We start from the raw sequence: 23,389 nt of genomic DNA on the forward strand, positions 1-23,389 counted from the left end.
CGCCCCGCCTCCGGGCCCCGCCCCCGTCTAGGGCCGCCCCGCCCCCTCCCCCGCAGCCCCTCAGTGTGCCGGCCCGGCTCCCCCTCCGCCGGGCCGAGTGGAAGATCCCGCACCCTCGTCCCGCCCCGGCCTCGGGAGCCCCGCCGCCGACGCTCGCCAGGCTGTGCCACCGCGCGGGAAGGAGGGGGGCGCCTCTCCCGGGGGCGCGCGGAGCCGGCTGTCTCTGAGGTCGCGGCTCAGCCGAGCGCTGGGGAGCACTGTTCAGCAGCTCGGCGCCTCGGCCGCGCGGCTGGCAGGCCCAGAGGCGGCGGGAACCCGAGCGGGGCCGCGAGCGGCAGCGCGCCGCCTCCCCCTGGTGGGAGCGGTGGTTGGGCCCGGCTGCGGCAGAACGTTCGCTCGGAGATGGCGGAGCAGCCGCGACGCGGCCCGAGGCCCCGAGAGCAGGGAAGCCGGGCAGCCCCGGGACGTGGCGGAGCCCGGGGACAGCGGGGACGCCGCCCAGTCCGCCGGGTGAGCCGCCCTTGAGGAGACCCCCGCTCGGAGTGTGGCCCCCGCCCACGGTCCCCGCAAGCTCTCCCTTCACAGATTTCCCTCAGTGTGGTCACCGAAACCGCCCGCAGGGGCGTCCCCGGCGGCCCCTCGGGGCGGCCCGCGCTCCCCTCCCCCTGTCCCTTCCGCAGGCCGCCCTGGTCGTGGCCTTATTCCTCTTGGCTGGTCCCCTTTGCCCCGGGTGCCTCCTCGCCTCGGGGCTCTTCCAGCCCGACGCCCGCCCCGATGTCACCGCAGACTCTCCTCCGCGCGCCCCTAGCCCCTTCTTTCCCCTTGAATGCTTCACGCCCTCCTCTCTCCATACCCACCTGTGAACCCACGTCCCCCCTAGCTGGGCCCTCCGTCCATGACCCCAGGTGCCAGCGCCCCACGCTCCTGTCGCTGCTCGGTCCCCCTCCTCCCGCGGCATCTGCACTGCTGGTCTCCCAGCGCGGGGCCCACACCCCCGCCTTCCTCAGCCCCCACCTCAGTTGCTCTTCTCCCGCTGTTGCGCACACATTCAACAACCCCTCCCCGGCCGTGGTCCAGCTTCGGTATTTATCGTCCCACCTCGCGCCCTCCCCCAGGACTTTCTCATCACCCCTTCTCTGAATATTGGTGCTTCTTCTAGGTCCGAAGCTAAAATGCAGTGGTTAAGAGCAGGGCTGGAGCTTGACAGGCCTGACTTTGAATCCTAATTCCTCCATTGACTGAGCTGTGTGATCCTGGGCAAGTTACTAAGCTTCTCTGGACCTCAAATTACTCATATGTAAAACGGGGATATTACTTACCTCTTAGGACTGGTGTGAGCATTAAATATAGAGAAAGCTCTTGGAAGAATGTCTGGCAAAGATAAGCCCCCAGTAAATGTTAACTATTATCCTTAACATTATGAGTGATCACCCCCAGTATCTACTTCCCCCACTGTACAGTGATTTCTTCTCATTACTGTGTTTACTGCAAAAAGTTTCCTCTTAGGATTCACCCCTTCCCATCACCATTTTGATCCTTTCCCAGCTCTCTTTTCATGCCAGTTAGTTTTACTCAAGCCAAAGCTGAACTGTTCTTAAACTGTCTTTCTCAATTCTGAAGGACCCCTATCTCTGCGTAATCACCCCAAAATGTGTATGTGTGGGGAGTGAGTGGTAGAAATTGCCAGCCACTGGCCTTACTGGAAATGATTAAGATGGGGAGAGTGACAGTAAAGCTTCTAGTTGGTCTTCTTAAGAAAGTCTCTGAAATGTAGAGCTCTTTACAACTATTCTCCGATGGTACTTTCTCCTTTCTCTGTTATTGATTGGATACTACTTAAGCTCCTGTTGCTGTCTGCCACCCAGCCCTACTCAAGCTTGCTCTGTTTCTGTAATAGGACTCAATCCTTCATGTCTGTCTCGGCTGGCTCAGGACCCTTCTGAGCTGTTTAGTGATGAGGATGTAGTACCATCCAGGCTAGGTTAGGAAGGAGAAGCAGAGTGGGTAGGGAGACAGACTCTGGTTTCACCTCTCTAGCTTGTCTTAGGTGCCAGTGATATGGCCTACTCTGGGGCTGCATTTTTATCACCCCTCCTGACATTGGCACAGGTGAGGTAAAGAGCAGGGGTGAGTAATTTTTCACAAGGAGTGGGGAAGAGAATCCTCAGGTTCTGGGCTTGGAAAGTAATAGAATGATTAGCTAGCACCATTTGTCTTTCCTCTTGAATTCCCCTATCATAGTGTCCACTGAACTGCAAGTTCGTTAGTGCTGTTAGCCTGAGATGTTGGGTTTGATAGATGAGGGAGATTAACAGGCACATGAGTTTCCTCTTATCTGATATTTCGTTGGAACATGGGACTTCTGGGGCTTTCCTTCCCTTCTTCACAGGAAGACCAGACCCCCTACTGGCTGACCAACTGCTCAGTCACAGGCTGGGAACTCCTTTCAGAGCAGGTTCATTTTCAGCCTCCTGGGCTATTTGGCCTCTTACTGATGGGAGATTTGTTCTCTTCCAGACCATGGATATACTGCTTCAGTTCTGAACTTAGTTCAGGGAGGAGAATTTAGACAGCATTCTAAGAAAGGGAACAGGCTGTGAAGCTAAGGTATGAGACTCAGATTGTGTTGTTCTTCTACAGGAGCTTGTTCTTGGAGAACAGACCATCCTGTGAGCAGGAGGTAAGAGAGATGGGGTGAATGGGGGGGATGGATTAATGACAGTTTCGAGGAGAGAAGTAATGCACCAGTTTCTCTTACAGGTTGTGAGGAACTCTGTCTGACGTCTGATGTGACAAGCTCAGACCGGACCAAAGGTGGAGCCTGACTAGACTTGCATCCTGAAGGCATGGGCCAGTGGGCCATGGTGACCTGAGACCAATGAACTCTGTCCAATTGCCCCCTGTTGCCCTTTCTACCTCCTCTACCCTATACTAAGGGGACTTGTTTCCGCCTTCGCAGGGAGCTGACCCTGCGGGAATCCCTTTCCCCTCTTTTCATATCCTTCTACCCTCCCAGAGAGCCTCAGCCTATAGAACTCCTACCTCCCATCCCCTGAGGTGGTCCCCATCCCTGCCTCACCTCCCCGCCATGCTCAAGCTGTGGAAGGTGGTACGCCCAGCTCGGCAGCTGGAACTGCACCGCCTCATACTGCTGCTGATTGCTTTCAGTCTGGGCTCCATGGGCTTCTTGGCTTACTACGTATCCACCAGCCCCAAGGCCAAGGAACCATTGCCCCTCCCCTTGGGAGACTGCAGCAGTGGCGCAGCGGGTGGTCCTGGCCCGGTTCGGCCTCCAGTCCCACCCCGGCCCCCCAGGCCTCCAGAGACAGCGCGAACTGAACCCGTGGTCCTTGTGTTTGTGGAGAGTGCATACTCGCAGCTGGGGCAGGAGATCGTGGCCATCTTGGAGTCTAGCCGTTTTCGTTACAGCACTGAGCTGGCACCTGGCCGAGGGGACATGCCCACACTGACGGATCATACCCGTGGCCGGTATGTCTTGGTCATTTATGAGAACCTGCTCAAGTACGTCAACCTGGATGCCTGGAGTCGGGAACTGCTAGACCGGTACTGTGTGGAGTACGGTGTAGGCATCATTGGCTTTTTCCGAGCCCATGAGCACAGCCTACTGAGTGCCCAGCTCAAGGGCTTTCCCCTTTTTCTCCATTCAAACTTGGGGCTTCGGGACTACCAAGTGAATCCTACAGCTCCACTCCTACATCTCACACGTCCCAGCCGCCTGGAGCCTGGGCCACTACCCGGTGATGACTGGACCATCTTCCAATCCAACCACAGCACCTATGAACCAGTGCTTCTTGCCAGCCTTCGGCTGGCTGAGCCCCCTGTGCCAGGACCAGTGCCTCGCCGGGCCCGGCTTCCCACTGTGGTGCAGGACCTGGGGCTTCACGATGGCATCCAGCGGGTGCTGTTTGGTCACGGCCTCTCCTTCTGGCTCCACAAACTAGTTTTCGTCGATGCCGTTGCATACCTCACTGGCAAGCGCCTCTGCTTGGACCTTGACCGTTACATCTTGGTAGACATCGATGACATCTTTGTGGGCAAGGAAGGTACCCGCATGAAGGTGGCTGATGTTGAGGTCAGTCTTTCTTTTTCCTGACTCCAATTTCTTTCCTTACAAGCTGTTTCAGGCTCTGTCCTTTCAGACTCCCTCCCTTGATTCTAAGCTTGTCATAGGTAATGCTCCCTGCCCTTTTACAGGCAAGAAGAATGCGACTTCTCAATTTTCTCCTTAGATTGCTCTCTCCTGATTTCTCATGTTCCTGCTACTCTTCCCAGGCCCTGTTGACCACGCAGAACAAACTCAGGACCTTAGTCCCCAACTTCACCTTCAACTTGGGCTTCTCGGGCAAGTTCTATCATACTGGTGAGCTCGTTCGCCTGTTCCTTCAGCATATCAGTCTTAGTTTGATCTGTCCATCGTGGGCAGACAGGTTGGAGAAAGGGGGCAAGGTTTGGGGTCAGAATGCTATGAGGAGGGAATTTCAGTTAGCATGGGTGGCTGGAGGGCAGGTTGGCAATAGGGAGAATAGTCCTAGGTGGGCAGAGGTCAGCCATGTTGTCCCAAGGATGGAAAGCGGTTCATGTTGGTACAGAACGAAGGAGGACCAGGGCCTAACTGGCTGTGGTCAGTGGTCAGTGTGTGGTCATAGGGACAGAGGAGGAGGATGCTGGGGACGACATGCTGCTGAAGCACCGCCGAGAGTTCTGGTGGTTCCCCCACATGTGGAGCCACATGCAGCCACATCTGTTCCACAATCGCTCCGTGCTGGCTGACCAGATGAGGCTCAACAAACAGTTTGCTCTGGTGAGACCTTGGATCTCTTCCCCATACTTTTCCCCAAAGCTAATGCTTCCTTTTCAACCTTTCCCTAGCGGAGTACCCTTTCCTTGTCCTTTCCTATTTTCTTTCTGTAGAGGCATCCCCACCCCCTTTACCCTCTACTCCCCAAACCTCACCAGGTCCTGGTGAGAGTCTATGCCCCATTGCCAGGAACATGGGATTCCCACGGATCTGGGGTATGCTGTGGCCCCCCACCACTCCGGCGTGTACCCCATCCACACACAGCTCTATGAAGCCTGGAAATCTGTGTGGGGCATCCAGGTGACCAGCACTGAGGAGTACCCCCACCTCCGCCCTGCCCGCTACCGCCGTGGCTTCATTCACAATGGCATTATGGTGAGGGACTCCCAGTACAAACCTCAATCAAACTCCCACAATCGGCCAGCCTCCAACCTGCATTATCCAAGCTCGTCCATAATAATAGGGGGTAGAGGGGTGAAAAGTCATAATGCATAGAGCAAGAGCTTTATTGCTGTAACTTCAAGCTGTCCTCTATAAACCCAAGGAATCCTAAAGTGCCTCAAATCTTCTGTCCTTCATCTAGTTGTCATTCTACCTTCCAATCTCATCTCTCCCTGTTTTTTCTTTTTTTTCTTTCAGGTGCTGCCGCGGCAGACATGTGGTCTCTTCACTCACACAATCTTCTATAATGAGTATCCAGGAGGCTCTCGTGAACTCGACCGGAGCATCCGAGGTGGAGAACTCTTTCTGACAGTGCTGCTTAATCCGGTAAGGTGCTGAGAGGAAGGGCTAGAAGATGGGACAGCCGGTGTTTGCAGGCTGAGACTTTTGCTCACCAAGCCCGCTTTTGAAGTGGGGTAGGCTCTCCAAATCTGACATGCAGGCACCCCCTTTCAGATCAGCATCTTTATGACTCATCTGTCTAATTATGGAAATGATCGGCTGGGCCTGTACACCTTTGAGAGCCTGGTGCGCTTTCTCCAGTGCTGGACGAGGCTGCGCCTACAGACCCTTCCTCCTGTCCCTCTTGCACGAAAGTACTTTGACCTCTTCCCTCAAGAGCGAAGCCCCCTTTGGCAGGTAGAGGTGGAGCTCAGGCTGACCTAGAGACATGATGGGGGTGGCTGTTGAGGAAAAGATTATCTGATTATTGGCCTCCCCTTCAGAATCCCTGTGACGACAAGAGGCACAAAGATATCTGGTCCAAGGAGAAAACCTGTGATCGGCTCCCCAAGTTCCTCATTGTGGGACCCCAGAAGACAGGTGAATCATCCTTAGCCAAGTTCTGTTGCCTTGCCTTAAATCCAGAGAACTCTCTGGCCAAAGAATTTCCTTCTCATACCACCCCTCATTAATCAGTCCCTTGAGTGACTCTCGTTTCGGCTGTGCTGGGTCTTTGTGGCTGTGCGGGCTTTCTCTAGTTGCGGCACGTGAGCAGGGACTGCTGTCCAGTGTGGTGTGTGGTCTTCTCGTTGTGGCTTGTTGTGGAGCACAGTCTCTAGAATGCGTGGCGAGCAGGTTTAGTTGCTCCACAACATACGGGATCTTCCCCAGCCAAGAATCAAACCGGTGTCCCCTGCATTGTCAGGCAGATTCTTAACCACTGGACCACCAGGGAAGTCCCCTTGAGTGATTCTTAACCTGGTTGTATATCAGAATTATGTCTTTTTTTGTTGTCATTGTTTTTTTAAAGATCCACAAGTGATTCCGATGCACAGTCAAGGCTGAGAACCATTTTAACCCTTCCCTGGACCTCTCTCTAGCTTTTCTTTTCTCGCTGTAGTTTGGCTAAAGGGTGTTTTACTACCCAGAGTGATTGTTTTCTGACCTCTTTCAAGCTGATGTTGTTGAGCTGGATTCTCTTCCACCATGGCCTGGACTTTCTCTCCCATTTAGGGACCACAGCTATTCACTTCTTTCTGAGCCTGCATCCGGCTGTGACTAGCAGTTTTCCTAGCCCCAGCACCTTTGAGGAGATTCAGTTCTTCAACGGCCCTAATTACCACAAGGGCATTGACTGGTGAGACCTGGGATGCTTCTCAGAACATTCCTTTCCTCTTAAACCTCCCCCATCCTGCTTCTACCAGCACGGGCATCTGGCCCCTTCTCTATGCAAATTGTCTTCCTCTCCTCTCTACTACTTCCTAGGTACATGGATTTCTTCCCTGTCCCTTCCAATGCCAGCACTGATTTCCTATTTGAAAAAAGTGCCACGTACTTTGACTCAGAGGTTGTACCACGGCGGGGAGCTGCCCTCCTGCCACGAGCCAAGATCATCACTGTGCTCACCAACCCTGCTGACAGGGCATACTCCTGGTACCAGGTGAGTCTGAAGCTAGGGACACATTAGAAAAGAAGTGGTGACCGCTGGAGAGACAGGAAGGAGTGAGGGTCGGGAAAGGAAGCTAGCACCTTGGGGAGGGGTCTGTCTACCAGACCAAGAGGAAAGGCAGAGTAATTGTCAGGTCACCGATTCCTTCCCTTCCTATCCCTTGTCCTTCAGCATCAGCGAGCACATGGAGACCCAGTTGCTCTGAACTATACCTTCTACCAGGTGATTTCAGCCTCCTCCCAGGCCCCTCCAGCACTTCGCTCCCTACAAAACCGTTGTCTTGTCCCCGGCTACTATTCCACTCACTTACAACGCTGGCTGACTTACTTCCCCTCTGGACAGGTACAGTTCCCCAGTAGCCCTCACAGGGGTCCCCTTCCTTTTCCTGTCAGCCCAGTGGCTTCTAAGGAATATAGAGGGAACCACATCCCTGTCCCTTTAGTTGCTGATTGTGGATGGGCAAGAGCTGCGTACCAACCCAGCTGCCTCAATGGAGAGCATCCAGAAGTTCCTGGGTATCACACCCTTTCTGAACTACACACGGACCCTCAGGTGGGAGAGCATGACCCAGGGGAGGATGACTCTGGGGGAAATGGGGACGCAGGTTGACCATGTCTGTTTGGAAGAGAAATGAATTTACCCTGTCTTGCAAGGAGAGGCATGTGACCCTGTGGGCTGGGAGAGGTAGTAGTGTTCATTTGTGGGGCCTGGATTTCTTTTCTGTTTTATGGCCTTTTCCTGTTGAGCAGGTTCGATGAAGATAAGGGATTCTGGTGCCAGGGACTTGAAGGTGGCAAGACTCGTTGTCTAGGAAAGAGCAAAGGTCGGAAGTACCCAGATATGGACGCTGAGGTAAGGAAAACCAGGGACAGGGTTTCCCTCTCCACGTCTAAGAGCTATCTGATCCTGTCCACTCCTTACTATTCTTACTCCTCTGACTTCATTTTTTCTCCTGTTAGTCCCGCCTTTTCCTTACGGATTTTTTCCGGAACCACAATTTGGAGCTGTCAAAGCTGCTGAGCCGGCTTGGACAGCCAGTGCCCTCATGGCTTCGAGAAGAACTGCAGCATTCCAGTTCGGGCTGATGTATCAGCCTCTTGTACCAGCAAAAGCCCCCGGCTTCCCTAAGGGGCAAGCCCAGAGCAGGGCAGTCCCTCCCCCTTCTACCTCAGTGGCCTTCAGGCCTGGGATGGCTGAGAAGGGTAGGGCATCCCTTTCCCATAGTTTTGGGGTGTAATAAAGGGGATTCCCTTGATACCCTGCAAGATGGTACTAGGCACCTTTGGCCCATGGTCTTGGAAGGTGGAGGGAATGAGAGGGTCCAGGCAGAGGGTAGAGGAATGTATTAATCCAGTGCTTTCCCTCTTCATCCCCAGCAGTGTATCTACCTATACTGGCTATGGGAGGGACCCCTTACCGTGGGATCAATGGGATCTACCTGTGGCCCGGCCTCCCTAATGTCATTCACATTGAATGGGGATGAGGTCGGACGATGGCTCATAGAGCTGAGTATGAGCCCCAGCTGTGGGCTAGAAATGACTTTAATAAACGTTCTTATTTTTCTGTTTTGTGTGCCTCGCTGGAGTGGGAGAAACCTAGAATAAAGGAAGTATCCAACTTTTCCTCTGCCCTAGTTCAAGGTTCATCCACACATGGAGGGAAAGAAGGGAAAGGCCCAGGCAGACGAGAGTAAAAAAAGTTTATATATTTATAAATGCCAAATAAATACCAGAGGCCACCCAATGCCCGCTCCCAGACAGGGCTGTCTCCCCCAACCCTAGGCTCCTAGGGTCTGAGGCATCTTGGCCCCAAGCTACAGCCCAAGAGCAGCTGCCAGTCTGGGCTACTGGGGAACTGAGTGGGGATGATCTGTCCAGCCAAGACTCATTACCCCTTGGTGAGGGGCCCCCATAGCCACAGGCCTGTGTCCCCGTATAGGGCCCTATGGGGGTCAGACTCAGGGAGAGAAGGTGGTCATCTCGAGTGAGACCCGCTGCCACAGCTCCTTGGTCTGTTTGCTGCGCTTGAGATTCTGCAGGATGTCGTTGAACTGCATCATACCCATGGGTGTCAGGCAGAAGGCGCTGCGAGCGCTGCGGATGGCATTCACAAAGTCGTCGTAGTCGGCAGGGGTCAGGTGAATCAGGCGGTGGTGGATGTACTGGACGGGGTGAGGAGGATCAGCCACTGAGCACAGGATCAGGCCCCTCCCCCTGCCTGCCCAAGTGTTTCACCCTGCTCCGTACTGCCCAGGTGGTCACCTGCATGTATGCCTGCTGGCAGCGCTGCACCAGCTGGTGGAAGGCCGGGGCACGCAGGTGGTTGTGGGCGTGAGCAGGGCTCAGCCGCTGCAGCGTCTCCATGACGATCTCCTGCAGCACAAACGGGCTCAGCACCCCCTTGGCTGCCCCCACACAGAACTGGTGCACGTAGTTCACTCCTGGGGGGCAGGGGAGGGGCATGAGACGGGGGTGGCCACCTCTGCCCTAGGGACCCAGCTTTACTCTCTCAGCTCTGGCCTGGCAGAGAGCCTCCCTCCACCCCAGGAGCTGAGGTCACCCCCCGCCCCCCGCGCACGCACACATACCCGACCAAGGCCTCAACTCTGAGCAAGAGCTAGGAAGGAGGTCTGGGATAGGAAGGTTGGGGAAGCAGGTGAGGGCGGACAATGGTCCTGGGGAGGGGAGGTGTTACCCAGCTTTGCCGCCAGCCCCAGCAACCATTTGACATCATCAGTGTAGGGAGGGGAGCGAGAGAAGTTGTTGGGGTGATCGTTGTGTGCCCGGCGACCCAGCATCTCCAGTGCCAGCATTCCTGGGAGAAAAAGGTGGGACCATGGAGAGGGTCCATCCCCTACCCCTTACCTCAGCCTATCACCCAGCCCCCCAGTAAACAAACTAAGAGATCGGGTGGGGAAGGGCCACTGAAGAGCCTCTGGCACTGCTGGTCAGGGTGCAGAAAGGGACGTCCTCTCACCGACGCGGTAGGCAGCATGCAGGTGGTGTAGGCTGTGCGGGTTGACAGGCTGGCTGTGGGTCTCCTCCTCGGGTGGTGGAAAACCCCCGCTCACCAGAGGGCTGGGCTGTGTGGTCAGGGCAGGCAGTGAGGCACCCTGGATGGCTGGAAACGTGGAAGCTGGATGGACACTGCTCACTGAGGGTAGGATAAAGGCCATGTAAGGAACTTAGAGCCCAAAGGGGGACCGATTCCCTCCCCACCTCCCCTGCCCAGCGTGCCACCCCTCCATTCACCTGTTCCCTGTCCCCACAACTCACAGGCCACACTGGTGGGCAGTGGGAGCCCTGGCTCTGTGTGGTAGGGATGTACTGTGATGGGTGCCATGGAAGGGACGGGGAAAGACACAGCAGTGGCAGCAAGTGAGGGGGGAGTCACCGAGTAAGGGTACTGAGCCCCTAGGAATGCAGGATGCACACCCTAGAGGTGGGGAGAAGAAAAGGAAGATAACCAAATTGCGTTAGGATGGAGCTCTTTCCCGTTCATCCCAGGCCTGGGCATCCCTGCATTTCTTAGCGTAGTGGGGCTGGTCCCCTGACTCTCACCCCCTCACCAGGACTCTGGGACAGCCCCATCATCCTCCCGGAGTGCCCTCCTCCAACCCGTGAACCCCCAGTGAGCTCCCCAACATGCCCAGCCTCCCAGAACACTGGTCTCACCTGCGGGTATGCAGAGCTGGCCACGGGGAAGACGGCAGGCCGGGGCATATGAGGCATGGGGTGGGCGGGGTGAGCTGGGTGGGTGAGGTATTGAGGGCTGCAGGGCAGGTGGGGCTGTAGAGCAGTGTAGGGGTGCAGGCCAGGGGAATGACCATGCCCCAGTCCTGGACCTGGATATAAACTGGACCCCACCGAGATGACTGGCACCACCGTGGCTGCTGTCACTGCTGCCGCCGCCACTGTAACCGGCTCAGTCCCTGGGCCCCCCCTGCCCTCAGGCAGCCCCCGCCCAGCCTCCCCAGCTGCCCTGATCCCACTGGCACTACAGCTTGTAGCCCCTTCACGGGCTGTGGATGAGCCACCTGCTGTTTGCTCATATAGCCAGAACCACTGGTGAGCAACCTCAAACAACACTTCGGGGTATACGCCCCCACCCTTAGCCGCCTCTTCCACTGCCATGCAGGCCTTCTCCAACATCAGGTTATCCTGAAAGGGAGGGGCAAAGAGGGTTAAGGATGAAGGGCTTTACTCAGGGACAGTTTTAGATGACAAATGCTGATGTCTTCTTCAGAGTTGGCTGGTTCTGGGGAGGCAGCCAAGGTCAGAGCCAATGTTCAGAGTCAGTGTCAGAGCAGTGAATGCTTCACACAGACAATGAACAAATCTCTGTTGACCAGCAGAAGTCAAGACCCAAGTTGCAGTCCCAGTTCTAACCTAATGTAGCTACTCCCAGCCAAGTTCATCATCTCCCTCAGGCCTTCCCCAAGAACTCCACCCCCAGTGATAATCTCTCTGGTATAGGAACAGTCCCATCCTTAGAGTTGTAAAGGATGTAATGGATGTTAAAGCACGTTACTATGTCAACTGTCACCATGAGAGGACCAATCGCATAGTTGATGAATGCCAGGATTGTGAAATCAAGACCTGGGCCATCAGTTTTTCCCATGCCCAACCTTCCTGCCCAGATGTCCCAAAGCAGGTCCCCAATGGCCTCTAGAAATACCTGCTCCTTGCACTGCACCAGGGCCCGCTGGATCTCATTGGGGTTCAACGCATGGGCATGAGGCAGGCAGCTTAGGGCGAGTTCCGCCGCTGCCCTCACCATGTTGGAGTCTCGTGCCCGTGATGCCCTGTCAGCCAGGGACGCAACCTCAGGGGGCGTCAGGTGCCCATCCCAGCATTCTACCAGTATAGTCAGGGCTGCACTGCCAATCTCCATTGCCTGGCCTTCAGGAAAAGGAGAGAAGAACAGAATGTGGTTAACACAGGCAGTGGGAATGGGAATGGTATCTCTCCTATCGGGTCAGTAACTACAAGGATAAGGCTCTTACCACCATGCATTAATTCCCTTCCCATACCCAAATCAAAAGATACTAGACTTACCTGTAATCCAGGAAACGTGGGAAGAGTAAGTACGTGAGAGCCAGTTGGGAGAAACAAAGTTGTGCAGGCCAAGGGCATAAAGCCCGATCTCAAAGGCGCAAAGGTGCAGGTTGCGGTGAGGACCCTGGTGGCCCCCTGAGGAAGATGGGTGTGTGAAAATGGAAGTGCTGCTGTTGCCCCCTGCCTTGATCAGCACTGTCTTCGCCAGCTCGAAGTAGAAGTGTGCAGCTGCCTCTGACGGCTGATTGGGTACATGGGGGGCATGACTCTCGGGACGGCGGCCCTTGTACCTGAAGGGGCAATGGGGTAGGGACCGGGATTGGGGTTTCTCTGAAATGGGTGTCCAGGGAGGCTGGAAAAAACCAGGGAAGTGAGGACATTGAGGGGGACTGGTTGCATTACCCTAGGGATGTGGCTCTCGGGGTGGGCCAGGGCAGAAGAGAAGGGTATTTATTTCTTCCCACTGACCTGCCAACTTCAACAGTCTTCGCCCGGGCCCCTCCACTGGCACTGGCCCGGCGACTTCCACTGGAGGACGAGGAGCCAAGGGAGTCTGAGGAAGAGCTGCTGATGCTGTCACTGTCCTGTCCTCGACCCCAGGAGGTAGGGGCCCAGCCCCCTCTCAGCGGCCTCCTGCTTAATGTTGGGGAGCTATCCGACGTTGTTTCAGGGGCACTGCTGTCAATGCTGGCCATGCCTAACCCACAAGACAAGTCAGTCTCAGAAATGTGCTCCAGAAGTCAGACTCCAACCTTTAGGAATATCCTTCCCTCCACGTCATCCCATGGGTTGTCGTACCTGTGTGCTTCTTCTTAGGCCGCCCTGGTGAGCCCCAGCCCCGTCCGTTGTAGCCTCCACGGCTGCCAAGTGCCAGGCGGCTGGGGACCTTCCCCTCTGGCCTTGGGGTCAGAGCTGCTTCAGGTGGAAGACCCTCACAGGGGGAATGTGGGGAACTCTCTACATCGGGAAAATAGGACACCGGGATGAGCCTGGGAAAGGGGAACCCAACATGGCTCCAGACCATTCATCCCCCCTGCCCAGTGCCCCCACCTCACCAGGCACATTCTTCTCTGTGAAGCCCTCAGTGGGGCCTGGCCCAGCCCCTGCCACACTCCCTGGCTGAGCAGGCCCTGCAGAGCCTGAGGTCAGAGGCTGCAGGGCCCCTGGGGCAGATGGGCCCCCATGCTTTGAAGGAGACCTCTGGCTGGCTGTGGCCGGGCGGCTGGATGAATAGAACGAACTCAGTGTCTGTGGTTTATGCGTCTGGCTCTCTCGGTCCAAGAGTTTGTCTAAGATCTGAAAGAGAAGCGGTGACAGGAGGACCTTTATCTCCTGTCTTCTATTAACTTTTCTTTCTCCTTGTAGCAGCTTAAAACTTCCTCCTCAGGAAGGCTTTCCTCCACAGGAGAACCTTCTAGAAGACAGGGGCTGGCTTACATGTCTTGGTATGCCCTGTAACACTGACCCCAGGACTGAGTATATTCATATTCAATAAATATTGAAATGAATGAACGACTTTATGCCCTCTTCTCTTCTTCCACCTCAAGCCCAAGCATTCCTATAAGAACCAATGGTCTCTCATGTTCCTGACGAGGTGTTCCAAGATTCCCCCGTTATCTCCTTAAAGAATAGCCCTTTCTCATCATACTGGAAACCCCAAGAAAAGTAAAATGTGCTCTCTTTGCCTGTTAACCCCAGTGCCGCAGCCCCTCACCTTCTTGAGTCTGGCCTGGTCGTCTTTGTAAGTGATCATCAGGGCCAGGGCAAGGTCGCCCTTCTCCCGGCGTGTGCCTTCACACAGCAGTGGGTGCTCTGCCTCACTTACTGTTGTCTTCATGCCTGTGAGAAAAGAGGTGCCCAGGGGGTTGTGAGTGGCCAGAACTCCCAGGACAGGGCTCCCAGCCACCAGCGTGTGAAGTAAGGGGTTCAACTGTATTCCCTGTGGAAGATGCCCACTGCCTAAACTGGTCTGCTATCTGAGACTTTCATAGTTTGGCCCCTCTACTGTCCTGATACATCCATCACTTCAGGGAAGCTGGGCTCCTCACTCTCACGAAGACTTAACTGCCCCTGTGTCTTCATTCAGTGTTTTGTCCACCTACCTGGAACTTAACGGATCCTTTAACACATCCCACACTCTATCCCCTTCCTAGAGCTTTACCCTAGAGTTCGATTTTGCTGTCCTTGTAACACCCAATGTTCATAGCACACGTTTTTGCCCTAAATTCTTGACAGTCTTGTAGGCCCTACATCTTACGCTAGCTTTCCCCTTTCCACAGAGGGCCCATGTCTCAACGCCCTTCAAGACCTGGGCCAGGCTTAGCTCACACATGGGCTCAAGACACTGACAGACTCACCCAAGGCAGCAACTGCTGCTTCAAATCCCAGCTCCTCATCCCCGGGCATCTCGTTGTTCCAGTTGCGACTTGGGGGTCGGGAACCCGTGGGAGAAACCACTGGATAAAAGTTGGGGTAAGTTACATAGAAGTAACATGGGACAGAATAAAAGGGAAGAAACCCAAGATGTTCATCATTCTAGATCCTAAGAAGCTGTCCGATGTGTCTTAAAGGGAGCTCAAAGCCTTGGGGCTCTTGGTTTCTCTTTAGAGAAAGCTACCCTGCCCCAGTTCCCCACTTTCTGTTGAGTCAGGCATCATACCTGGAGCACAGAGCACATCAAAGATGAAACTGGCCAACATGAGAGGCAAAACTGGCCGATAATCACAGAGCGTCCCCTCACGAAGCTCCTCTGCCCGGCAGCGCACCGTACTCATCTCACTTGGACCCAGAGGGATCTTCTTGAGCAGAGTGGCCACCTCAGACTCCTGATAGGCCAGCTTCACCTGAGGGCACAGGGAGGAGCTCAGACCGCTAATACCTGATGGACATCAAGGTGCAAGGCTCTAAGGAGATGGCAGCACATGGTCCAGAGAGAACCTCTGACCTCCAAGGCCTTGGTAGAAGCTGGGGGCGCTGGAGCTCCAAGGCAAACATGCCCACTCGGAAGGCCAGGTTGTGGTGCTCTGGACGCTCACTTAGCACTGTCAATAGGAAAGCTGCCTTGGTCAGTGTGTTCGTAGCCACCCAGGTCTGGCGGCTTGTAGATACCTTATTCTTCTTGCCCTAGTGAGGGAAGCACAAGGAGGCAGGCAGATGAGTCTGACTCACCTTGGTGGAAGAAGAAGGAGACTCTCACCTGGGGGTGTGAGGGAGGGTTGGGGGTGATGCAGAGGGAAGGGTAAGGGGTCTCACCTTGGCGGGGGGCGGCTCTACCTTGAGGTCAGGTGGGTTGGCTAGCAGGTCCTGGGCAAGTTCCACGGTGAGGCGGGAGGCCTCACTGCTGTAGCCATGCGCATGCAAGGCCTCAGCACAGGCAAACAATATCTGGATAAAGGACATGGGCACCAGACGTGTTGAAGCCCTAATGCTCCCGAGGGGCAGGACACCACACTCACTCAGGCAGCACATCTCCCGTGAACACCGACTATCCACTGGGCCCTGTGCCAGTCCCACCAGAAACTCACAGCCAGTTAGAGACACAGACACATACACAGGTGTGCAGCCAGCTACTACTGGGAAAGGTCCAGAGGGGAGCAGATGGGGGGATGCCTCGCTGGGACCTGGGGCAGTCTCAGAGAAGACCTTCCAAAGGATGGGATCTCTAAGATCTCTGAGGCATGAAGAAGGAACAGGGGCTAACCAGATGAGGGAAAAACAGTCCAGACAGACCGATCCATGCACAAGTACGGATATAGGAGAGTATGGCAAGATATGGGAATGGCTCAACTGAGTATAGTACAACAGTAGCTAGATGAAGCTGGAGAGGCAGGCAAAGATCACAAGTGGAGCCTTGCAGGCCATGCCGAGGACCTTCACTTCCACCCTAAGGGCAGTGGGAAACCACTGAAGAGTTAAAGTAGCAGAATGACACAACCAAACATTCTAGGAAAATCAGCAGACAGAGAAGAGAATGGACTGTAGGCAGCGAGGCCAGTGAGGAGCCTGCTACAGGATTCTAACCATCGCACAACAGTCCTCTAACTCCCAGAGGCTGATGGTCCCTCTCCCAGCTATGGCCATGGGGCACCCTCAGAGTCCTGTCCAAGTCCCCTCACCTCCATGCGGCTCTCCTGCTCCAGCGGCTTCAGTCCAGCGAACAGGTCGTGCTCCTCCCCAGCCCCACCCTCGGCCTTCTCTTCCTCGCCCCCAGCCCCGTCCTGGGCATTCAGATAGTATGCCTGGTAGTCGTCATCCTCCTCGCCAACCACAGGGGCTGCCTCTTTGGTTTTAGGGAGTCCATTGCCACTCTCATCTGTGGAAGGGAGGTCGTCCCGGGTACAGAGCTCCCTGGGCAACAGGCCAGGGGGGCCAGCAGAGGCTGTGGGAGGCTCAGGCCCTTCTGAGAAGTACACGCCACCATCTTCTTCGTAAGTATCTGGAGGTTCAGGAAGGAAGGTAGAAGGGCCTCGCGAGCCACCAGGGTGGGGGCAGGGTGGCGGGCTCTCAGGGAATCCACCGAAGGTGCTGGCCTCTGCACCCAGGGCCAGGCTGCTGTCGTCCAGGCTCATCTCAGCCAGATCCGGCTCCAGGGAGCTGTCCTCACTGCTCAGCCGGCGCTTGCTCCCGCTGCCCACTGAGCCCTTGCCCCCACAGCCAGCCCCACCCAGCGTTTTGGCTTTGCCCCCACCTGGACCCATCTTATGCAATGCCTTATCTCCCCCCTCAGCCGAGAGGCGGCGGGGACCCCGCTGTGACGCAGGGACACCCTCACCCAATCCCTTGCGTTTGGCCCCCGGCTCCTTGGGCCGCACAGCTGGCTCTGCAGGAAGAGGCCGGGGCCGCTCCCGGGATTCTTCCAGGCCCCCATTGCGTGAGGCGCCTGGCCGAGGGGGCAGGGCTCGGGCCCAGCACAGGGCCAGCTTCCGGTCAGTGGCGCTGTAGGTGACACCGGGCAGTGGGTAGGCCTCTTCCCAGTTGAAGTAGCAGGCCTCCACCGCCGGCCGGAAGCCAGGGAAGAGCCGCTCCAGGGTCTTCTTGTGCTGTCCCCGCTTCACGTTCTCAATCACCTTCAGCTGCCACTGGCGCAGCTGCACACACAGTTCCCGGCGGCTGGGGGAACAAAGAGGGGGCACGCTGCTGGGAGGTGTGGGCGGCTACACTCTGTACCAAGGAGGGAGGGGTGCAGAGGGGGCGATGACGAACCCCAAAAGTGGGTTACAGGGAAGGACCCTGGGAAGCACTTCTTGAGCCAGCCCCACAGACATCACTTGAACACTCAGGGATTTGGGAGAGTGGGCTACTTACGGAAGGGCCTTCCAGGAAAAGGACTCATAAATCACTGGAAACCTAATGCTCAGCACCTCCCATCTCCCCAGGACTAGAAGAGTGGTAAGTGTGTGTGCATGAGGAGATGAAGGCTGGGTCACCCAGGGCTGGGCTGCCTCCGGACCGTGGTGAGCCTTGGGGGAGACTCACCGCTGGGGGCTGAGTGCGGGGTCCAGCACGGCCAGTCTCCACAAGGTGACCATCTCGTCACACATGCTGGCGCAGGCATGGGCCGCCACCTCGGACTGCCCATTGCTCCGGCCTGTGTGCCCACTGGCGCTGCTGTGAGAGGCTGAGGTGCGCACGCTGTACCACCAGCCTGTTATCTGGAAACAAAGAGGGCTCTGAGATGAACCTACTAAGTCAGAGAAAGACAGAGTAGCCCACTCCAGTGTCCCTGTCAGCAAGAAGGGGGTGCGGCTGAGAAAGGGAGAGGATGAACCAGCATGGGGTTACCTGGCTCTGGGAGAACTACCTGCTCATAGGTGAGGCACTGGTCAGTGAGGATTTCCAACAAGGGGGCAGCATTACTGTCCCTTCGCTTGAACATCTCCCGCACGATGCTAAGCAAGTTCCAGACGCCCTCTGGCTCACGGCCCCTCAGAGGGCGCAGCAGACATGCCCATTCGGCAGCGGCCGGAGGCTCCGTGGAAGACAGATACATGGAGTTCACATCACTGTGAAAGTCGCAGAGTGGAAAATGATGACCCTAAGATGGGGCTGAATAAAGCAGGTGAAAGAGCAACACGACTTTGACACAAAAGGGTTCAAAACACAAAGTACAGGGGAAAAGTATGACCCTGACAAAAATTCTTAATCGCTCTCTGCCTCAGTTTCCCAGTTGCTGAAAGGAAGAAAAGTAACGCATGCTCTACCTGAGGACAGACCACTCTGTGACTACTTAAAATTCTCACCACCCACTGATTGCACTAGTAACGTCTCCTCTGCACCAGGCAGGGAACCGACACAGGGAATGGAGGTGGGGGAGGTGGGCCCTGACGAAACAAAGGACCTGTCCACAGCCTGGAGGAAGTGCCCCTTCCACCACAGACACGGCACGAAGAGACCCAGTTTACCTGAACACCACAGGGGAGGGGCCGCAGAACTTGTGCAGTGTCTTCTTGATGTTGTCGGTGAGCGTCGACTCGTCCAAATACCACGTACTCTGATCGGAGGCGGAGGGCCCTGCTGTGGGGTCTGGGGGTAACAAGCAGTCAGTCACCTGGAGGCAGGGGCTTGGATCTGCCTTGGTAAGTGGCGCTCTGCATCCCCAGCTTGCTTGCTTCCTGCTACCCTTCTTCCTCACCACACTCACCCGGGGCTCCACACACTGTATTGATGGCTGTTGACTGGGAGGAGAGGAGTTCATCCAGGAGACGTTGGGCTGTGGGGAGGATCTGACCAGAGAAAGGGACACAAAGGCAGAAGTGACCTGAGGAGGCCAGGGCCTCACAGGAAGGCTGATACGCAGCCCTAGAGCTGGTTGGAGAAGGGCGTGCCAACCTCCCTCACCTGCTGTGGGAGCTCACTGATGAGGTACTGAGCAAATTTTTGCAGTTGGTCCCTCTGCAGCCGAGACAGGGACTCTGACACGGGGGCCCGCAGGCAGACTGCAGAAGCCTGAAGGGAGCACCGAGAGAAGTCAAACAATCTGAGGAAAGACTTGCCGACACCGGAGCTGGGGACAGAGAGGCAGAGTCCAGGAGGCAAAGGGGTTCACACTGTGGCCAGGGATGCAGCAGAGAAGGAGGGGATGGAGTGGAGGATAGGGCCAGGATAAATGGGGAGGGCCTCACGTTGTGGATGCGGAAGAGGCAGAGGGCCACGACATGGGTGCACCACTTGGCCCCAGCACCACAGGTGCAGCTGCAGGAAGTGACTCGGCAGCGGTCAAACATCACAGCCACGTTGTAGGCTCCTTTGGGGGGGACCATCTGAGGCGGCACCACTGTAGCACTCAGGTGGAACCCTGGGAAGAAACGTGGGTATGGCCAGGGAGGGCCGCCAAGACGCAGGCCTCTGCGTTTGAACCTGTGGTCATTTAGACAACCTGCTCCAGCTTCTTGCAGTAGTTCCTGAATTCTTAACACAGGGAAAGGGAGGAGCCAGAAGTACCACAAGGCAGGACAGGACCCATACCTATCTGCAGAGGGTCCTTCACAGCCCTCATGCGGAACAGCTGATCCCCTCGCTGGAACTCATCTGCACTGCCGTTGGCCAGGCAGGAATAGAGTCTGTGAGTGAAGAAGAGGACATGGCCATGTGTATCAAATACCCTACAGACCCTGTCAGAGACTGCCCTGCCCTGGGCACTCTCCCCAGTGTTACACCTTCTTGGGGAAAGTCCCAGGTACTCCCTGCCCCTGCTGTCTTTTTACCACAGCCCCAAGCACAGCATCTCCTCTGCTCCTTGGGAAGCCTGGCACACAGGCGCAACTTCAGGGCCCCACCCCTCCACCATCAGGCCTTTAGACTCACCGAATATCCTCTTCATTCTCAGGGAAGCTCCAAAAAGCAATGCGCAGTTGTAGCTGCTCAGGCACTGGGGGGTAAACTTTCTCCACCACTTCAAATGGGATATGAAATGCCACCTGCTTTGCTGACAGCTCCACCAGTGGGATCACCAGTCCATCTACGGAAACAAAGGTCAAGGTGAGGAGAAAGAGGAAGGGCAATGCAAAGGGCCATGATTATTCAGCACCAATGCCAGTCTACATCTTGGGGTCCCCCACTTTCACTATGAAAGGAGGACATCTGGATGAAAAACCAAGGGACCCCCTCTGTCAGGATACATTAATCCTTAAGACTCTATCTGAGGAAAGGGAGATAAACAAACCCCGGGCAACAGCCTACTGGAAGATGCCTGGGATGTCCCAGAAACTCCTGGCCAAACCGGTGTGTTCCAGGGTCCCTGAAAGTAATGAGTCTCACTTGGCTTGGCATCTAGTTTGCCATATACCTGGCACTTTAGATTCATATTACACTATTAATATATCTCACAGTCATTCTCTTCTCTAATTGCTTTTTTTTTAACTATCCTTTTTCTCTAAATGACTCCGTGCCTCCACCTAAGGAGGAAAGGCAGTCTAGAACCCAGAAGAGTTTAAGAGAGGAGCCTCCGGAAGCAAGAGAGTCTGCCCTTTCTTTGGCACTTGAACCCTGGCTTTCCACAACAAATGCCCTGGAGTGGGGGATTGGGAAGGGGGTTAGGTTATCCTAAGGTAATCTGACTGCTGCTCCTGGAATCACCTGGAGTTGAATGTAGTTATCATTCAAAGTGTAACACATTGTTTTAATCAAAAAGATACAAAAAACTGCATATTTCACCAAACTGATGGATTAAAACACATATTAGAAAATGATGGAGCTGAAAGGAACTTTTCTAAATAAGTTAGTTTCCTTTGGTTCTTCCAGTCAGTGACCGAAAAAGGGTCGGGTTGGGAAGGGGTGGAAATGACGTGTTTTCCTAGATTTTAACCTGTTCAAGAAGATACCAATATGTTGAAAACTTTTTTTTAAAACTGGAGTATAGTTGACTTATGTTAAAAATCTTCACCATCTTCAGTTATTTCCCTGAATGAGGGAGCTCTAAGCCCCAAGACTACCCACACATGCAAATATGAAAGAAGCAGAGCGGCCACAGAAGACCCACAGCGAAACTGCCGCCGTGCACGTGCGTGTGTGGGTGTGTGTGTGTGTGTGTGTACAGGGCATATGGTATCTAAGTGAAGATAAATATTATCACTTCTAAGTGGTGACACATGTAAGTTACTCTCTTTCCCTAAGGAGTGCTGGAAATCTCTGCAGGACAGTTTGAAAAACAGGACCTTAGAATGTCCACAGTAGAATCACAAATTAAACCCCTCAACTGGTGAAAAAAGTCCACTTCCAATGAAGCCCAGGAAAAAACTGTGCCTTGAGGAAGGCAAAGAAAGAATGTCCTGAGTCCTGAGCCTGCAGGACTTCTGCTATCACGACTCTCCTCTTCCATCCTCTTTAATAAAAACAAATCCTTCACAGCATTAATCAGTTAACTCACTGAAAGACCCAAGGATGGAAGAAACTCAAGCGAAAACAATGTTTCATGAGACTCTGGAACCAAGTATCTACACTCCTCCCCAGGCTCCAGGTGACGGAAATCTAAGTTTTTAATACATTGGTCCCAGCCATGGTTTCTGACTGGTATTCAATTCGGCCAGGAACCAAGCCTCTGATCTAAACCTATGTGACATCTGCTCTCACCAGCCAGTTCACCTCCACTTTCCTCTGGATGGAATCCCTTCTTGGTGCAGCTGGGATGAGAGATCATCACCTTGAAAAGCAGCTCCAAGTGCACTTTGCAATGGGGTGACACCTCAAGTGGTCACTTCTTCACAATCGGCCCCCTACTCATATTCATTTCTATTCTCTGCCCTGCCTCAGGCTGAACTGGATAAGTACTCCCAGGTCAAAGTGGGAATTCCCTTTTACCCTATCTCTAAGGCCAATGAACGACAAAAGATCTACTTTCTGTTGTTAATCCTATCCAACTCAGGATTCCCCAGTCATCACTCCAACACACATACACACACGCAGGTGTGGAGAAGACAGCCCCAGGAAGACCGGAAAAGCGCGCGCGCACACACACACACACACACACGCAGGTGTGGAGAAGGCAGCCCCAGGAAGACAGGAAAAGCGAGTCCTGAAGTCCGTTCTAAGCTTGGGACAGCTCCCCGTCCGGGACAGCTCCCGGTTAGGGACAGCTCTAGAGAAAGGCCGGAGCACGGCCAGCCCACTCTCTCACCTCGCATTCTGGTACCGCCACTGCCACCTCCGCCACCGCCGCCAGTGGGGGAATTGGGCCCCGCTGACTGTTTGCGCCATCCCCGCCAGTTCTGGCAGAGGCTCTCAGCCTCAGAGATGAAGGAACAGAGCGAATCCTCCTCAAAGCGGTCCGAATCCTCGAAAGAGAAGCGCTCTCCGTCCTCCCACTCGGCGAACATCAGCTCCATGGGGCCCGCACCCTGGAGCCGGGTCCCCCCCCGCGGATCCGGGGCCTGGGCCGCCGGCCGGGGACTGTGGGGACGCCCGGGGCCTGAGGGGCGAGCCGGGGCTGGGGGTGGCCGGGGCGCTCAGGGCGGCCGTGCCGGACGAGGATCTCAGGCCTGGGAGAGATATGGGACGGGGCCTTGCCCAACTGCTAGGTGTGAACAGGGATCGCAGCCAGACTCGGAGACTCAGGGCCCGGACGAAGCGCTCGGCAGCCGGGGCCTCTTAGAGGCTGCGGCGCCGCCTCCCCCATCAGCTGATCTGAACTTCCGGCCGCGCCGGCCACCACCACTTCCGCCCTCACGCGCCCAGGAACACGACCCGGTGCGCGCGGACAGAAGGGAGCCGTTTAAATGCTACTTTTATTTTCTTTCTGGAGCTCACCCCCAGTACCGTTAAGAGAAAGCCAACCCCCAAAAGTATACGAAATGACTGTAGATCCCAGCAATAAGTCGGCGCCCGTAACACTCCCAAGGAATAAGCAGCCGCCACGCATGTCGGGAATTGTAGGCTGTCAAGAGACAAACACAGGAACCATTGGGTGGGGTTATTGTCCTAACTCTGGATAGGCCCAGGGCCCCACCACCTTCTGGGAATTGTAGTTCAGAAGCCTGCATTCCAGAAGACTTTTTATGGGGCCTAATTGGCGAAGCACCAGGAAAAGAAGGCATTTGATTTCGGGAGGTGGTAGTACTGTTGTCAGTGGGGCCTTTGAGTCTAGATGTTCCTAACCTTTTCTGTGTGTGCCATAGCAACCTGGTGAAGACCCGGGACCGCCCCCCCCCGCCCCCCCCCTCCCCGCCACCGGCCCCCGCAATAGTATTT

General features: G+C 55.3%; 2 protein-coding genes across 5 annotated transcripts; one reads left to right on the top strand and one right to left on the bottom strand.

The window, feature by feature from the left end:
• Positions 1-133: 133 nt before the first annotated feature.
• On the top strand, positions 134-8,716 carry NDST2 (N-deacetylase and N-sulfotransferase 2). Of its 4 annotated transcripts, XM_005901513.3 has the most exons (16): positions 136-510; positions 1,160-1,257; positions 2,641-2,680; positions 2,761-4,093; positions 4,294-4,381; positions 4,668-4,822; positions 5,009-5,194; positions 5,459-5,587; positions 5,717-5,899; positions 5,986-6,082; positions 6,716-6,839; positions 6,968-7,142; positions 7,323-7,493; positions 7,594-7,703; positions 7,901-8,003; positions 8,111-8,716. In XM_005901513.3, exons 4-16 carry the CDS (start codon positions 3,089-3,091, stop codon positions 8,234-8,236), a joined length of 2,652 nt encoding a protein of 883 aa, XP_005901575.1. In that variant the 5' UTR covers positions 136-510; positions 1,160-1,257; positions 2,641-2,680; positions 2,761-3,088; the 3' UTR covers positions 8,237-8,716. The 4 variants fall into 4 exon arrangements, with proteins under 4 accessions (XP_070220547.1, XP_070220546.1, XP_005901575.1 ...); XM_070364446.1 differs by lacking the exon at positions 1,160-1,257 and having other exon boundaries at positions 134-510; positions 7,594-7,666; positions 8,111-8,250; XM_070364444.1 differs by lacking the exon at positions 1,160-1,257.
• A 245-nt stretch (positions 8,717-8,961) lies between these two features.
• Positions 8,962-22,998, bottom strand: ZSWIM8 (zinc finger SWIM-type containing 8). The gene is given in 27 exon segments (XM_005901512.3): positions 8,962-9,312; positions 9,413-9,591; positions 9,846-9,965; positions 10,128-10,304; positions 10,427-10,586; positions 10,826-11,311; positions 11,829-12,052; positions 12,209-12,498; positions 12,677-12,905; positions 13,007-13,165; positions 13,264-13,504; positions 13,923-14,047; positions 14,566-14,664; positions 14,868-15,051; positions 15,153-15,181; positions 15,184-15,331; positions 15,461-15,592; positions 16,324-17,317; positions 17,684-17,859; positions 18,009-18,210; positions 18,610-18,730; positions 18,849-18,930; positions 19,046-19,153; positions 19,330-19,502; positions 19,673-19,767; positions 20,012-20,165; positions 22,320-22,998. Coding segments are annotated over 27 exon segments (5,499 nt in total). The 5' UTR covers positions 22,528-22,998; the 3' UTR covers positions 8,962-9,108.
• Between the last annotated feature and the right edge of the window lie 391 nt (positions 22,999-23,389).

The sequence above is a fragment of the Bos mutus genome, chromosome 28 (genome assembly GCF_027580195.1).
Source record: "Bos mutus isolate GX-2022 chromosome 28, NWIPB_WYAK_1.1, whole genome shotgun sequence".
In the NCBI taxonomy this organism is placed as follows: domain Eukaryota; kingdom Metazoa; phylum Chordata; class Mammalia; order Artiodactyla; family Bovidae; genus Bos; species Bos mutus.